Below are 19,246 nucleotides of genomic sequence, written 5' to 3' on the forward strand. Positions count from 1 at the left end.
TTATTAACTTTTACAAAATAAAGTGTAATATGATCAGACAATTTTCTTTAAATCCAAAAAGCAACAGTTTAATGAGAAAAGTTACATTGAAAATTAGAATTTTGGTTATTACATTAACAGTTAACAGGAAAAAGATAATTATTGTAGTAATCCATAAATTATTCTTAAATTAAATATGAGTGATTATTTTTAATAAATTGCCACTTTAATAAAATTAAAAATGTTGAAAAATAAACTATAATAGGTGTGTTATAAGATGCATATAGAAAAAATAATTCAGTGCTGGAATAACAAACTAATCGTGTAGTCGTAATACTTATTTACTTAAAATATATTGTAGATGTTACTGAAATTCCGGCGGTTGCGGTTATTTAAATTTAAATTTGCCGCATCTGATAGGGATTTTGTTACGCTGATTATTTTCACACCAGACCATCTGCGCAGTGGTCGATGAGTATATTTCCGCTGTGAACAAGGCCTCCTCGACGACACTCGGCTGTGGTTTGTCGTTCAGTGAAACAAGGATTTCGAGTAGTGTTAGATTTCGTGTTTTCGGTGGGAACCAATTAATTATTTATTAGCAAAATGAGCTGGCAGGATTATGTAGACAAGCAATTACTTGCTTCCCGTTGTGTAACAAAAGCGGCGATCGCAGGACACGATGGCAATATATGGGCAAAATCTGACAATTTTGATGTGAGTCCCCTTTATTAATTTTGCTTTGTATATTTCCTTCACGATAGCCACTTGAATGAGAGTGTGATTAGGGTGGATGCCTTTAATCAATCATTTACAGCCGTAACCATTATCAGAAACAATGACAGTTGAGGGCTTGGCCCTTTTCTGTCTATTGCTTTTCTTTTCAAATATATATGGAAGCCGGTATCATTAGACAAAGAAACTAATAAGTCAATGTGTTTTTGGTATCATTTGGTTTTTATTAAGATTTTCATCGTTACAAATCTCGTTATAATTTAAGAAAAAATCTTAAAATAGCCGGTTCCTGTACAAGATGGCCGACGTTGACAGTCGACGTGTAGATAGGTGTCCACGTTTATGGTTTTGTTCTAAAAACAAGAAGACAAAAACGAGGTCCTCTTTTGTTAGAATATGACTCACCATTGTTCCCATTGGAACATATCCTTCTTTTCCACTATTGCCTCAAAATGTGAATGCAATTTTTTTATAAATAAAGACAATCCCAAATAGCAAGTTTTGTTGCTAACCTACATAGCTGAGATTAGGTTTCATTGAAATAAACAATATCGCGTCACCGTGAATTAATTAATTATTATGGTTTAATACGAATCATAAATACTCCTCTCAAGTTTAAAGTAATTGCTTTGTTTTATAAAGATATATTAAAATACTTTTTGCAATATTGGAATTTTCTGAACCGGTTTATTGTACCTATAAATTTAATCTTGGTTTAACTTAGAAAACTGGCAAAGGCATTCGTATGTCCGTAGTTGGATGCAGGTGATTATTTTTAGAACAAAAATATCTGACGCTTCTACAGGAATGTTTACTTATTTTGACTCTTTTCATTTCTAATTTGTAATGACGAAAATTTGTGCTCTCCCAATCCCAGCAAGTTGACCCTCTCTGTACAATGGCCATCCTATTTATTGAATAACATTGAAACAAGTTATTGAACTTACTAGACATTAACAAATAGTCTGCTATTATAATTTTGATATTAAAATCTGCTGAATAGTCAGATATCTAAACAGTGGATTTTTGTATGTCCATGCAATTTAAGTACCTTTCAGGTTTGTATTTTAAATTGCTATTGTCACCCATGTGTATATTTTTTATTGTCTAAGTTATCAAAGCAAGTATCTTTAATGGATTAAGTAATTCTGATAACAGTTAGAATTACAGGTTGATAAATTAATCAGTGGAAGTCATTCTATACATGTATGTATCATATGCATCTTTGTATGTATGATTCATTTCCAGTATACTTAACTAAATTTCAAGTATCAAATTCGTAATACTTATTTCAAAATAATGGGTGACTAATTTTTTTATACTACATGTAAATATTAATATTTTATTGTGAAAAACTATGAAAAATTCCAAAGTTCATCGTGTCCTTTTTTGTATATAAAAAAAGTTGAAGCATTATTAGACGGCTATTAAATCACAAAATAGAGAGATTTATCCAGTCAACTGTAACATTCTATTCTTGGGACTATAAAATATTTATATTTAACGATTTTTAATTGTACTCATCTAATTTACCTTTTCCAAACATAGCTTAAGAGTGATAGAACTTGACTATTGTTTGATTTAAAGATTAGACAAATTAGGATGCAAAAAAGCATGTACTAATTTTCTTAATTGAGTTTGACTTTTTTGTGTGAGGTAAAGTTCAAAGTTCTCACCATAAATAGTGAAAATACATGAGTATACTGCTAGAAGTTTATCTAATTTTCAGTGTTATTAGGGAATTCAATCCCTGCCCTTATGGCTTATCCCGGGATTTTGGGATTATACTTAGCCAATCCCGTTTCAAATAAAAAATAAGAAGAATATCTCACACAAGTGAGCTCCTTATCCAACAAATTAAAATTTATACAATAATCAACGTATTTTATGTAGTTAATCTAATTATTCTAACTAATCATATTTAGAGTCAAGCGAACCGGGCTTAAAATCACTCAGTCTTTGTGATGAAGTTTTTTTCCAAAATCAGTGAGATCACTTTAAACTTACACAAATAAAAAAAAAATTCCACGACTGGTCCCTGCAAAAATTAAATATGTATCAAATCTTATCAATCAATATCAACCAAGCAAATATCAGAAATTATCCCAGTGAGCTTGCTCACATTAAAATGATAAGCAAGTAAGCCCATTGGGTTACTCAATCAGAATTTTTGGAATATTTGGTCTGAATTTTTCTAGTTTAAATTAAAATTATAGGCAACAAAGCCCACTGGGTTAATTTGTAATGTTTGCTTGTAATAAACATGTATTTTATATAAAACTGATAGTCAGTTCCGAAAATTTCGGTATCAGGAAAACTTCATCCCTAAAATTTCAGGACTCAAAAGCGGTTGGAATCCTATGAAACACACGATATACTCTATTTAATCCGTTTTTATGTGCTGGAAATTCATTATTAATCAAAACAAAATAGACCCATATTAATTTCTCCCTACTCCCACATTAAAACGTGTAGTTTGTAGTGAAAAGATAACGATATCACGCTAGCAGATCACATATTCGTTTCACCCGATTCCAGACTCGGAAAATGATCTACTTGATATCATATTTTGTAGTCCTGAGAAATCGGATGATTTGCTAGTATGACATCAAGCTAGTGGATCGTCCGATTTCTCGAGAATTATGATTCCGATTACTGAAAACTGAAATGAATATGTGATTTGTTAACATGATTTCATACTCGGAAATTAATTTTTTCACTACAAGTTTGCTATAAATTACGCATATATAATAATATTTTAACGTGGCGGTTGAACATGTGATACACATCATTTATTACCATGTTAACATCTTGTATCTTCTTCAGAACTTTAATTGAAGTTCAATTGTAGTTTCTGAAGGTGGGCGAAACTTATGTCAAGCGTCTAGATAAATGTAGTAATTGTTTTAGGTGAGTTTTATATATTTTGAAAGATATTTTCGAGTTTAAATGACTAAAGGACTTTTTTTTGTGAAACGGTTCGTCATTAAAGGAGGGTAGCAAGTTACCCAGAAAGTAATTCGCAATGTGTAATCAGGCAGATCTGTGGAAATAATTCACTGTTCACAAAAGCTCGGCTTTGCAGTTAGGTTCTCTTTTCATCTATTCTTTCCGTTTAGCTAAATAGGCGGTAGGGTGGCTTGATAAAGGAATTGCTCCTTTATAATCGTAGTTACTAATGATCTACCCTACCTATTTGACTAAACTGCGAAATAGACAATTTACAAGACTTTTGTAATTATGTGTCAAAATATAAGTCAGATGCAGGGAATTTTCGTTACAGGTCCTAATATGTACTTATTTTGGTTATACAAGTATTTTTCCAGTTTGTAATTGGCTAAATATTAATTTTTTGTGATGATGTCAAATAAAACACTAATAAGGCCCCGAGATTCTACATAAAACTTTTACTTTAAAACGCGTTTCGATATCCACGTTGTTACCTTCAGTTATTAAGGACTATCCTGCTGTAGTTTTCTTTCAATATCCTTGAATACTTGAAATAAATACGTTATTAATTTTCTTTTTTGGAGTTTTCGTAATTCTTATAGGATATAATTAATCTAATTGATTTATTATCTCTGTCGATCCGTTTTGGTGTGAGGGTGTTACCTTAGGTATCACTCAGAACCACCCCTAATTTTAATTTAAGGAATGGAGTATTAAAATTTTAATTTTAGATAACTAAAAAAAACACGAATTGTCATATGAATCGTGTTACAATTTTGTGATGTGGATGTGCTAGCTTGACAGGCATTTCTGTTTTTAATCATCACAAATAAATAGATATTACAGAGTATCTCTTTCTTAAGCTTTACATTATCATGGGCACCTCAGGGTGCAAGTCCCATTCATTTAGTTTTTTGGAAGGGTTTGACAACGAGGATTAATACTTACTGCTAAAAACATGTTTAAGAGAATGGTTAATTTAGCGTTATTAAAATTGTGGTCACAATGTAATAAGACCATATATATATGTAGGTACATATATGTGTATTTGTATGTATTTTACAACAGTTGTGCGATCAAGAGACCGTGGAATGCTCAGTTGACTATGAAAAGATCTTCCATGTGTCATAATCTAGATATGGGACGCCTATTATAATTATACCGTTTAGTCCATTGTCGTAAGAGCGATGTTCATCTACTTTAAAATTGCTTGGCTGTATTGCATTGTATATCGGTGAAGTGTTCGTTTTATAACGCATACCTATCTGACAGGCAAATTGCAGGATGAAAATTACAAGCTGATTTGTTACTCAAAATAAAAAAAAAATGAACATTTGCCCTCCTCACAAGTTTCTTATATTTTATGTTCTTTAATACGCTCTTAAAAGGATCTATCTGTTTGGCCTAAAAGCTTTATTTCAAAAACCACATTTGAGTGTTCAAAGAAGTTTTTTTTACTTAGCATTTGAACCATCGTTACCCACTGTGCTATTTAAAAGCAAAAACAATCTAAAATTTTTGAAAAAAGATGTTCTATCTTCATAGGTGGGTAGTAAACTGTCTTAAGATTAATTTTTCGTTGGATGAACGATGCACTTACGATCAGTTGATTAATTACTTGTTCTGTATATTATTCTGGCTTATTTGATTATCATTTTAACGATCTTGCGAGTGTATTTTGGCTTCTGTAGTAGCACATTAGTTTAGTTTGTTGTATTAAAAGAAACCACTTCATAAACAATGAGTCACCGTCATTTTTATTTTTTATGGGCAACTGTATAATTGAAATGCGATGCTGCATTATTAATACGCACAAGTGATATACCCATTGTGTATGTTTTGTAATGGTAATGGAATCCTATTCTTCGCCATTTATGAAACGTATATTTACGAATAACATCATATTTACAGGTGCATTAGTTTTATATGTTCTGTGAACCTTGTATATATTACGTGTATATTAGGGTGCTTCAAACAAAATTTTTAATTTTTTTTTCTAACTCTTACCCCCTCAAATGTTTCTATTCGATGTAAAAAAAAATCCTCGCCAAACATGAGCCCTATAGCTCAAATCTAAGGGGTCGCTATTTTTATTTTAGTTTCCCGTTTAATTAACATCGGAAAAATTCTTTTTTGTTTTAAATTGAATACACATAATTTACGCAATTTTTTCCAAAAAACCGTTTCATATTCTCAAAGTTTAGTCTTTGAGCTTTACAAAAATTTGTAATATATAAAAATACAATACTGACTAATAGTTTGATTAAAAATTTTGAGGATTATGCAAAAAAAAATAATTTCAAGCTATTTTTTCAAATTTCAAAATTTAGTAATTTTTAAATGGCTGTAACTAGTCTTTTTGTAAAGACAATCATACTTCGTCTTAGAGTTTTGTAAAGCTCAAAAACTCAACTTTGATAATATGAAACGGTTTTATGGAAAAAATTGCGTAAATTATGTGTAAATTAAATTTAAAACAAAAGAGAATTTTTCCTATGTTATAAAAATAGCGACCCCTTAGATTTGAGCTATAGGGCTCATGTTTGGCGAGGATTTTTTTTACATCAAATAGAAAAATTTGAGGGGGTAAGAGTTAGAAAAAAAAATTAAAAATTTTATTTGAAGCACCCTAATGTATATTTATTGTAGCCAAATTCTAATTAAAAGTTTTTGAAAGATTTCTTGTAGGTATTTCAGTGTAGAACTTTATCAATTGCATGGGTAATTTGTAGAATGACTTTTGGTTCTTAAAATAACAGTATTCGATCTACTTTTTCTACTTCTGCAAATGTCAGAAATAATTTGTCGGAAGTTAGAAATACTGTTAGAGCAATCTGTAGCTTTGGTATCACGTTTCTAGTGGTAAAGTTTGTTGTGGAAATGTATTGAAAGCTAAGACACATTCTCTTTTTGTATTAATGTGTAAATTTATGTTCGTTGAGCTTCATATTTATTTAGTTGCAGTGTTAGTTAAAAGTCAAAAAATAGAGTCATTAGATTTTTCAGTTAATGGTCAAGATGACCATTGCAATTTAATATTTATAAGGTTTTACTTCTTATTTTACAAAGTGAATATTGCACTGCACGTTTAGTACTAATTAAGCACCTTCTAGATGGTTAACTATTTACCCACATAAACAGTTCTCTCCATGTGTAGAAAAACATATTAAAAAAGAAGTTAATTAATTTTTGAATGGATTGGACTGAAGTATTTTTTACTTATATTTTCATTTTTCGTACATTATATTATGCTAGTTTTGCGTTTTAAGTAATATTACATTTTTATTTATAAAAAACTGTCTGTGATATTGACCCTGGACTTGTATAAGTACATATTTTGACATTTGCAGGCTACAGAATTAAATAAATACAGAAAATACTCGCGCGTTATTTTAAATTTCGTGTGTATTGTTCAAAAGTATGCTTGAAGCAGCTAGCAACTACTTTTCAACAAATTAATGTTAATAATATGTGCAAACATATTTTTGTACTCTTGATATTGTACCTACAAATGGTAAAAAAAGTTGCGATAAAGGTGAATAACCGAATTGCTACAGACAATTTAATCTTGCTGTAAAATGTTACCTAACGATTACGCTTTTAATTAGAAAGTCATTGGGTCATTGTAAATCGAATGAAACGTGTAGTTTTTTTCTTTTTTATTTGACTGTGAATTTTTAATATATATATATATATCAAGACAAGCTAGCGAGACAAAGAAATATTTCTTATTTCTGAAATGTACCATAATTTGTCGCAAATTATCTGCAACAAAATCCAAAAACTTCTTGTTCCGATCAGTTACTGACAAATAAATAGTTTATATCAAAGTATTCGATTATGGATTACTGTAAGGGTTATAATTTGTCACTAAAACATAATATCCATTTTGTCGTGAGACCATTCTCTAGTATATCAGCAAAAAAAAAATGTTGGAGAGTCTTCAAACAGCGTGAAAAGTTTTCACGTTGTCAGTTGGGGCGACGAATTTGCGAATTTTGGTAACAAATTAGTTTCACTTTTATGTCTTTGATACTTAATAGTATTTTGTTGCTAGACGTGACTTGGTTTTTGTTAGTCATTGCTGATAACACCGATGACTAATATGTATAAAATCTAGTCTATTGTATTTACTGTGTAATCTGTAGCCATTTAATAGTCGGGAATTTCAAATTATAATCGTTGTCAACATTTATAACTTGAACTAATTTACATTCCCATTATATTAGTAGATATTTAAAGTATTTGTTGAATAAAAGAGTCTTCTTTGTTTAATAGTCCTATATCGGATGTATTTTGTGACCTTTGAAGGAGAATAAAAGATGATAATACCTTGAGTGCATTAGTATTGTCTTGTTGCTAAGTAAGAAAAAAATATATTTTGATTTGAATACATGAGTACAATACATAAGAAAACATCATTAATCGCATTGTTTATGCTGCGTTGGCGTATGATAAATTGTACATATGATTTTTCAAAGGTCCACTTACGTTAAATTATTTTGGAAAATAATATTATACGGGTATTAGCGGTTTTATATCTTTTCTGTGAAGTTTTATCAGATACAGATACAAGTTTTATTTTTAGTTTGAAACGTTTTTATTACAAGAAATTTTCTACTTAATGACAAGATATTTTATTGTTTTATCGTTGTTATCGGCTCGGTTTATCTATTGCTTGCGGATTAAAAGATACTTTTGTTGCAAGTTAAGTTCTACGTTACTGTTCTTACAAAAAGTGTACCTATTAATCGTTTGTTTAGTATTTTGTAGAATCGACAAATTACTTTTTCTGTTTTTTATATTTCAGGAAAATAATGTGATATTTAATTTGAGATGTAGATGATGAAATAGAAAACTAAATTAAGATGATACTGAAGGTAGTGATTTTCTGAAAGTTGTGGTTTTAGCAATGGATTACTGCAGGTATAACAGAATTTCGTTAGTTATGACATAAACACGCACTTAAAAAACAAAATAATTCGAAGTGGTCTGTGTTCTGTCGAAACTGCCAGACGCAGATCGCGATTTCGATCTTTTTGGATCTCATCAGCGCATCGCAGGCAGCTCCGACAGAACACAGGCCAACCTTTACCTGCTGTCTTAACAGCGCGTTTTAGAAAATACCACAAATGGCGTGGTGTCTGCGATGCTCTGATGAGATCCAAAAAGATCGAAATCGCGATCCGCGTCTGGCAGTTTCGACAGAACACAGACCACTTCGAATTATTTTGTTCGATTATGGTAACGTGCCTATCACGTTGAGGTGAGCTAGGCCGGGATTCGTTTCAGCAAGTAGATATCCATATATTTAAACGGACCTTGTTGGAGCATACGTAATCCTAAAATGTAGCATCGTACTACAGATGGCGTTTACCGCGCCATTTGTGGAATTTTCTAAAACGCACTTAAAAGTTCGTTGTTCTGGAAAATATTATGTATTTTTATGTTTTGCATTCTTCTGGTTCGTTAGTGACATAAACGATGTGAGGCTTCTGGCGTTTACGAAGCTAATTAGCCTTGATAAGCGGTCAAATCGTCGTTTTTCGAGGTATTTTATCGGGTATTGGAGTATGAGAGTGTATCGAACGAACGCGTTATTTTGGGAAAACGTTGACTTTAGAGAAACATTTTCGACGATAGAAAAAATACAACATGTACATATGTATTTCCGAATACTATATTACCATACCTTTATTGAAAGTGCGGTGGTATTTCCTGATTTATATTGTTGTTTGATGACAGTAATTAGTCCCTGCAGATATTCAATAATTAATTAGCAGCCCCTGACTTTTGTAAAACTGTAAACAACATTTGTTGATGTTGCATCAAAAGAAAAATTACGCGACACTGATTAATATTGTCGAATCACAAATAAACATGGTACAAATAATTAAGTGTATATCTGTTTAATGAGACTGTTCTTATCTAACCGTTTTTTCTTATTTTGATAACTTCATTTCATTACTCGCTGATGATGTATGGGTGTTCTCTCATCGTCTAAAGTCTACTAAATTATAAAGTAAAATCAATTTGAACATTCCCAAATGAGGCTATTTGCCATTTTAAGCGATCGAATATTAAACGAAACGATATAATTTGTATGTACATATTTACGTACATATAATATCTATGTATTTTAACGTTTACCGAACAGCTATTATTAGTAGTTATCTCTTTTGCAATTCCAAGCGGACGTTGATAAGAAAAGTGAAAATGAAATTTAACTTTGAATTATTCATTAATCATCATCAGATACAGTGTTCCTATATGTATACACTGGTGGCGAGTTGAGAATGGAACATAGGGACATGTGTAGGGTTGCCACCTTTTCAGGCTTTACATAAAGTATTTCTCGACTAAAAGGTTAAAAAAAAAAGTACTCAGCATAAAAATAAAGTATTTTATTTTTGTTTTTAAAAACATATTTTTTGTTACACCTAGCAGCCAGTAACAAATTGCTGTCGCTCTTAAATACGTTAATAGCCTCTAAACATGGCAAACAAAGATTTAAGTAAACTAAAAATTCATTTTTAATTAGTTTTAATGAAGCTTTATTCCTGTCGTCCCGCCACTGTGCGTTTATAACAGAGAATACTCTTTCTGTAAATGCCGAAGTGGCCGAAACGGACAGCAAAAGTGACACTACTTTGAACAGAGTTGGCAAATCAGGTTGTTCCGTAAATATGGCTTGCTATTTTTTCTGTGCAATATTATTGATGTAAAAATACTCTTAATTTCGAATAATCGCTTACAAAATTACGTTGTTTCCTTAAGGCCTTAAATAAAGTATTTTTGCGTGCTTTATGTTTCTTGTAAAGTATAACGTACGCACAGTCGAAATAGAGTACAATACTTTATAATAAAGTACGGGTGGCAACCCTAGACGTGTGGTGTAGGAAATTTGGAAAAACGTTATATATTTCTTCAGTTTTAGAAGGCATATATCCAATTAGATACCAGAGTGGAGCAGAAAGTGTTTAAAAAAGAAATTGTTCCACTTGTTAACTATGTCCACTAATTATCCGGTGAAAAGTTACGTGCATTTTTTGCCTTAGCGGCTACCCGACGTTGCGTGAACTCTGCAGATAATTAACTAATGAAAATAAAATTCTTTTCGCTTTCACGGCACACGTGAGTTTCACGCATACATTACACGCTTCTTGTACGTGCAAACTGGATGATTATATTTATCGTGTAAACGTAATTGTGCATTTCGAAGGACGCGCGGAAATTTTTCGTGTACAAAAGGAACCTTTAGTATTGTGGTATCTGTATTCGTTGACCTGTACATATGTCTCAGTTATTCTTCTTAGGATTTACCCAGTTGATACTACATACACTTAGTGTGAACCCAAAAAAACAACAGTTGTTCACGTTATCGGTTTGTTCACATTAACGAATGTAATAATTATTTGGTGTCAAACAAATAAGAGGCGTTAGAGATAGGATTAAATAAAATGGAAGCGGTATTGATGAACCAGTATTGTATGAAAATAAATAAAGTAAGACAAACATACTGGTGTGCAAGGGAAGAAGAAGTAGGAAAAGAGCGAATATAAAGATAGGAGACGAAAATTTAGAAGAAGTGGCTGATTTTCGGTATCTGATAAGTCAGATAACCCAGGGTGGAAGGAGTAATAGATATAAAACAGAGGATAGCTCAGAGTTGAATCGACTTCAACAAAAAGAATTTAGTTCTTTGCTCGCGAGGGGTTAATTTAGAAATTTGAAAAAGATTTTTAAAGGTATATGTACGGGTACGAAATGTGGAGGGTGGACGCAATGGAAAAGAAAAGGTTAGAAGCGTTTGAAATGTGGTGTTACAGATGAATGATGATGATACCGTGGATAGAGAAGGTTAGAAATGAAGGGATATTAGAAAGACTATGATTATGGAAGTTAGGAAGAAATAGACGAGATACGGTGGTAGGACATCTGACGCAGGAAGGGCTAGTTAGACATATTAGAAGCAGAAACAGGAGTTAAGAGTAGACCTATAGTTAAGGATGTGGGATGTTCTGTAGTTTCAGGAAATGCCAAGATTAGCTCAGGAAAGGAAAGATAGAGGTGCATGTTAATCTAGTCTTAAGACTGACGATGTTATGGTGATGAATTATTTGATAACGATTACTAAGGTATATATAGGAGACGAACCTGTATGGAGAGAAAAATGTTAGTAAAAATCGTCTACTGGAAAGCATAAGAATTTTTACTGTGCTAGCATGGTAATTTTTCCATTGTTAGTGAAAAGCAACCAGATTATGAGACAGCATGGTAATTTTTACAAGATTTTTCTCTCCGTGTGGTACCTAATATGGTCATCATCAGTGTAGGGATCTTGGATTTTAGAATCAGCGACTCTATCTATCTTAGATTCTCCACTGATAAAACTGATAAAATCATCCAACTCAAACGATCAGCATTCATTATTTAAGAATTTAGAATATCTATGAATATATGACCTACTAATCGTTCGGAAGTATATGCAAACATAACATTCCAGGCATTAGTGAATTAATTTTTTGAATTAAAACTCTTATAACATTCCACTTTACCGTTCTAATGCTAAATAAATTTTATTGATAGTCGATATTCATGACTAAATAAATAACAGATTACAGTCACTTATCTACATGCTGTTGTTATCTTTTGATAAAAATGGTAGATCTTATTAGTTTAAGACTTTATTTATGATTGTCTGTCTGGATCATTCTATAGCTTCTGAACGGACGAACAATTTTAATTTTTTTATTGCTTGATGGAAATTGGTTCGGCCGTTCAGTTTTGATCATGTTTTTTGGCGCTTTTTCCAATTTTGTCATATTTTGTTTGTGTTCGTAATGCCACCGTATCAAACGAGTCTAATAATAACCGAAATTAAACCGTACACTCACTTTCTAAATTATGTGGATGTACGGTTGTACATTGGACACAGCATGCATACTAATTGAGTCAATGTCATTAAACAGATGGTCTAGATTCGAAGGAAATTTACCTTGTCTTGTATTTCTATATCGTATAAAAAAACAATCGTAAAGTTAAGGTCGATTACGAACCGATGTGACGTGAGCGTGTTTTGCGTGTCAAGGAAAGGTTGTGAGGCACCTTTAGCATACCCATGTCCACAATGAATATTCGGAATGCAATATCAATGTTTTCATTCCACATTTTACATAGCGACATTATGCCAATATTTAATAAACTTCATCAAGTTATTTGATCTGATCAGAATGTAATCCATTTTCATGCGTATCATTGAAGGATTGAAACAGGACTTCCACATTAGGACCACATAAGTCTTAATAAGCTATGTCGTATGAGGGTTAACGCATGGCATCGACCTCCGGTCCAAATCGGTCTAATAGAGGGCATACTGTAAAAGGGTTTAGATAGGGTGTCCACGTCAGGGTCATACCAGGCTAAGTAGGGAATGTTCTGAAAGGATTGAGGTAAGGAATCCGTATCATGGTCACCTCAATCTTAATAGGGCATGTGTCAAGAGGGTTCAGGTAGGAAATCCATATCAGTCTAAATAGGAGCTCATAAAAGGATTTAGGTAAAGTATCCACATCAGTGCCAGGGCCTTAATAAATCATGTCTGAAGAGGGTTCAGGTAAGGAATCCGGATTAGGGTCATATCAGTCTAAATAGGGCATGTCGTGAATGTATTGACCTAGAGAATCCACATTAGGGTTGCGTCAGTCTTAATAGGGCAAGCCTTAAGAGAGTTCAGGTAAAGAATCCATATTAGGGCCACATCAGTCTGAATAGGGCAAGCCATAAATGGGTTTAGATAGGGTATCCACATCAAGGATACATCAGCCTTAATAGGTCATGTCTTAAGATGGTTCAGGTAAAGAATTCGGATCAGGGTCACACCAGTCTAAATAGGGTATGTCGTGAATGTATTGACCTAGAGAATCCACATTAGGGTTGCGTCAGTCTTAATAGGGCAAGCCTTAAGAGAGTTCAGGTAAAGAATCCGGATCAGGGTCACACCAGTCTAAATAGGGTATGTCGTGAATGTATTGACCTAGAGAATCCACATTAGGGTTGCGTCAGTCTTAATAGGGCAAGCCTTAAGAGAGTTCAGGTAAAGAATCCGGATCAGGGTCACACCAGTCTAAATAGGGTATGTCGTGAATGTATTGACCTAGAGAATCCACATTAGGGTTGCGTCAGTCTTAATAGGGCAAGCCTTAAGACAGTTCAGGTAAAGAATTCATATTAGGGCCACATCAGTCTGAATAGGGCAAGCCATAAATGGGTTTAGATAGGGTATCCACATCAGGGACACATCAGTTTTAATAAGTCATGTCTTAAGAGGGTTCAGGTAAAGAATCCGGATCAGGGTCACACCAGTCTAAATAGGGTATGTCGTGAATGTATTGACCTAGAGAATCCACATTAGTGCCGCGTCAGTCTTAATAGGGCAAGGTATAAATGGGTTTAGATAGGGTATCCACATCAGGGATACATGAGTCTTAATAGGTCATGTCTTAAGAGGGTTCAGATAGGGAATTCGCATGAGGGTCAAATCAGTTTAAATCATGGCCGCATTACTCTAAATAGTATTATTTATTGTTATTATTGTAATTTATGTTGTACTTGAACACTAACTAAGACATTCCTCTTTTTGATAGTTACTAGTTGTTACACATTATGATGTCTAATACTAAACATTACAAGTCTTTACGAATGACTCACCGAAAATGACGTTATAATTATTATTCATCGTTAATGTTCTTACATCTGTGTTACAGAGTAGTCTGCGTTTGAGTTTTCCCTATTCTTATTTTGTTTTCGAGCATTAATTTAAACAGATGCGTCTTGACTTTTCCATATCGTCGAGTTGTTGCGGAAAAGGAACTTTGTAGCTAATGAGAGGCACGGTGTGCATTGTACATCATAAAAGTGTAACTTGATCTACATGTGCAGGATTGTAATGAATTTGTTATGCCCCATGCTGAGATTCTACATTCTGTGGGGAAGAAGGAACCTTCTTTTTTTTATGGGTTGAAAAGATCCAAATGGAAGTAGTATTATAAGTAATGATTTGTCTTTGAGGAGAAGCACGAGGTTATTTAATGTTGTGCTGGGGATTTTCAGACACAGGTTTACAAGTTTTATTGTAGAAATACGAAGGTTCGATTGAAGGAAGTCGATGCTTTAGAGTCTGACTTCAAATCTGACATCAGAATGTTGCTTTCTAAACTGAAAGTGTGAAAATTGGTGTTTTTGTGCATATTTTGTATTAAGTTGTTTCGTTTTCGATGAATTGTATTGACAAATATATTACAATACGATTTTTTGCTGATTGTAAAACATCGATTCCAGTTCCTGGATGAACTTTCAACGCAATTCTTTACGCTCAGTTGATCATGTATATACCATGAACTAAAATTCATGATATCCCAACGAAAAATAATCCTATTTTCACGTTCGAAAACAAAAATGAAAGAAGAATTGTATTTTAGCGATAAAATCCCTAAAAATTACACAGAACTTTGAAATTATCTAAAAAAACAATTATTTTCGTACTTTCAGTTTCATTTTGAGATGTCTTGATCGTATTTCTATAATTGAGGTAGCGGGGCAAATATTTTTGCGTAGAGTTTCTGTAATATTCTATAATATCATGGGCATTTGTAGACTTGCGATAAATTATTTGTCATTATTAGTAAAAAATTAGAATCAGAGTAACATTTATAGGAGGAAGCAAGTACCAAGTTTATGTCAGTTATCTAGGAGTTTGTGTGAAGGTTTTCTTGGTCATGTTCTCCAAAAATATATTTCCTTTTTATTTCTAATAAAAATTAAAACAAAGGCAAGATTTTTAGAAGAAAAATATATCAAACATTGTAGGTTTTTATACTTCTTGAGAATTAGTAGTTTTCTTTTTTAGCGTTTGAATGGGCGTGATGCATGATGAAAGAACTACTCGAAAAATTTGTATAAATTAATTTCTGTTTCTTTTTTTTTTTAATTGTTCAGTTTCGTGTGTATTTTAGCCCGTTTTGATTAGGTTTTTGTATTGTTCCAGGTGACGAAAGAAGAATTAGCAAAACTTGTCCAAGGTTTCGAAAAAGAAGACATCCTCACGTCATCAGGTGTAACCATAGCAGGCAAACGATACATATACTTATCAGGTACAGATCGTGTTATAAGAGCAAAATTGGGCAAAGTAGGAGTACATTGTATGAAGACAACACAAGGTAAATAAAGTACATCCGTTATTAATTGGTGTTAATCGTTGTTCATATTGTATTGTTTGGACGTTGAGGTGAGCTACGCCGGGATTCGTTTCAACAAGTGGATATCCATATTTTTAAATGGACCTTGTTGGAGCATATGTAATCCTCAAATGTAGCATCGTACTACAGATGGCGCTCACCACGCCATTTGTAGTATTTTCTAAAACGCGCTGTTAAGACAGCAGGTAAAGGTTCGTCTGTGTTCTGTCGGAGCTGTCTGCGACGCGCTGATGAGATCCAAAAGATCGAAATCGCGATCCGCGTCTAGCAGTTTCGACAGAATACAGACCACTTCGAATTATTTTGTTCAATGTTTTTTTAATTCAAATTGTACCTACACTAATAGGTGTCTAATTAGGTAAACTGAACTGCATCTGTCCGTTTGTCACAGCCGTTTCTCATAGAAACTACAGAAAGTTGAAATTTGAGATTTGTAATTTGCATTTCGCAATTGTTGTTAGTTGTATTTAAAAGTGCTAGATAGTATTCAATTGTTAACAATTTTGAGATCAGATGAACTCGTACTAAATCTACTTTCATCATCATCATCATCATCATAAGGTCGTCAGTCCTAAGACTGGTTGGACACGTACCTCCACTCTTTCCTATCCTGAGCTAAACTTCGCACTTCCCTAAAACTAGAACAGCCCACATCTTTAACTATTTGCGAAGAGTAATCTAATCTAGGTCTACCTCTACCCCTCCTAACTCCTGTTTCTGCCTCTAATATGTCTCTGACTAGACCTTCATGCCTGACAAGGTGTCCTACCAACCTATCTCGCCTATTTTTTATTAACTTCCATAGAGTCCTCTGTTCTCCTATTCCTTCCAATACCTCTTCATTTCTAACCTTTTCTACCCACGATATCCTCATCATCCGCCTATAACACCACATTTCGAACGCTTCTTACCTTTTCTTTTCCGCCGCTCCCACTGTCCATGTTTCGCACCCGTACAACGCCGTGCTCCAAACATATACCTTAAACAACCTTTTTCGAATTTCTAACTTCACCGTTCGCGACCATAGAAGTGACTTCTTTTTATTAAAGGCGACACGACCCTACGCTATCCTCTGCTTTATATCCCTACTACTCCTTCCGTCCTGACTTATCTGACTTCCTAGGTACCTAAAATCAGCCACTTCTTCTAATTTTTCGTCTCCTATCTTTATATTCGCTCTTTCCCTACTTTTTCTTCCCTTGCATACCAGTATTTTAGTTTTACTTTTATTTATTTTCATACAGTACTGATCTATCTACTTTAACATTAATTAATTTAGTCAATGAACTCAATTTTTATGTTACCAAAAATGTATTTTGTATCTTTCACTGAGCCCATCAACTTGGATTTTTGGGTGTCTTTAGAAAATATTTAAAATTAAAATAATTTACATCAAAATTTTTTCGCTTACGAATATTACAAGTTACATCTGAAGTCAGCTTGAGGCCTTTTACTTATAAATTGTACATAAAGCTTTACGATAAGCTCTGCTTGTCGTAAAATTTTGTATTTTGTCGGGAGCGTGGACCGTCGTATGAAAAGTTCGGGAGAAACCTTCCTGTTCTAAGGCAATTTTGGCACCTTTTCTCATATTCCTGACTATTTGTTAACAGTAATGTAATCTAGGCCTTTGCTAGCCCTCCCCTTGTCCCTGTTTCTGCGTCTAGTGTGTCTCCAATTAGTCCTTCATGACTCAAAAGATGTTTTCCTCTTTCTGATACCTCCTCATTCCTTACCTTTTCTATCTACGCCATTTTCCCCATCCGCTTGTAACTCCTAACATCCTAACTTTCTTTTTCGCCGCACTCATCGTCGATTTTTTATATTTTACAATACAAAACTTAACAATCATTCAAGTTTCTATTATTATTAACCTTTCGCGATCTTAGAAGTGATTTCTTTGACTCGATCGTGCTCTATTCTTTGTCTTGTAACTGAAATATCGAAAGTCAGCGACCTTTTCTAATGTTTCGTCTCCTATTTTTATATCAGCTCTTTCCTTACTTTTACCTCTGTTGTTGACCAATATCTTTTTTCTATTTTTTTTTTATACTCTTTTGTTAATGGACTTTAATAAATCGGCTTACAACAGGAGAACGCGTGTCATGTTTTAAATTTAACCATAAACAAACAATTATCGAAATTTATCGATTGTTCGATGTCAAAATATTTATGTATTTATGTTTATATAACAATCTTTATCAGTAGTTGAAGTCGAACGATGTCCATTCGTACCAAAAGTACAATGTTGTGGAATGCATGAATGGAATGTTTGCATTTTATATGGAAGAAGTAGATAATAACATAATAATGTACCCACTTACATATGTTTTATACAGTTGTATTAAATTTTATCGTCACTATTATTTGTCTGGTAAACGTGTGCATGTTGTCGATCTTTTTTTTTATGCATGAGATAAAAAAACCGCCGAAATGTGAGGATAATTCCAAGGCCAAGCTCAGAACTATTTAAATTAAAAGCCATTGCACTTTACACATTGGAAGCTTTAATCGAGCGAGTGTAAGCTGATGATATGAAATCCCAAGTGTGGATTCGCTTCTTCGACTAGAAAAGTTATGTAATTTTATTATCTCAAATCTTCTACTGTTGCTTAGCAAGTTTCTCTCCCGGTAATTGATTAATTTGATACAATATACATAAATATCAGCCTGCAAATTTACTTGCCGAATAAATTAAATTAAAATACTCGTTTATGCTAATGGCGAATTTATTTTTAATAGGTAGGTGTTACCAATTCATTGAAAGCCTGGATACTCCAGTATGTGTATTACGAACATTTTGCAAATCAGAAACGGTTTTTGATTGTATAATTTTTACGTTCTATTCTTAACCTGTAAATCTATTCGGATTGTAATTATTTTAACGATTAGCGAATCATCAAAGTTATGATCTACCCACATACCTACGTTTATTACACGCTCCTCAAAAACAATAATAATTAATTAATTATTTATTGACTGTAGTTCAATAATTACAGTGATATCGAAACTTCGAGATATCTTAATATCAAATCCAAGGAAGCTAAGTTGGCAACGTTTGGACTTAGGGGTTGAAATATCTCAAATGGTTAATATATGAAAATCTTAATGATTTCTAAACCCGTTGCTAGTTTTAATGTAGTTTCTTTATTGAATCGTTAAAAGTAATTCTACAAACCTTGCAATTTTAGAATTTAATGTGCACCTAATTGTTTTTTTAAAATGAAATTGTTTAAATAAATTCTTTTAAAAGATTAATAAAAGTATAATTACGGTTCATATCTAAACGTAAAATACGTAAGCAATGTGTATTTTAGCCCGTTTTG

General features: G+C 32.9%; 1 protein-coding gene across 1 annotated transcript in view; it reads left to right on the forward strand.

Annotated features, from left to right (window-relative positions):
- The first annotated feature begins 468 nt into the window (after positions 1 to 468).
- Positions 469 to 19,246, forward strand: part of LOC108745058 (profilin) — a 29,654-nt gene continuing 10,876 nt past the window's right edge. The window contains exons 1-2 of the mRNA XM_018481107.2: positions 469 to 696; positions 15,710 to 15,881. Coding sequence (XP_018336609.1) covers positions 586 to 696; positions 15,710 to 15,881 — 283 coding nt within the window. The 5' untranslated portion in view covers positions 469 to 585. The remainder of the gene's footprint in view (positions 697 to 15,709; positions 15,882 to 19,246) is intronic.

Source organism: Agrilus planipennis, unplaced genomic scaffold (genome assembly GCF_000699045.2).
Source record: "Agrilus planipennis isolate EAB-ADULT unplaced genomic scaffold, Apla_2.0 scaffold39, whole genome shotgun sequence".
In the NCBI taxonomy this organism is placed as follows: Eukaryota; Metazoa; Arthropoda; class Insecta; order Coleoptera; family Buprestidae; genus Agrilus; species Agrilus planipennis.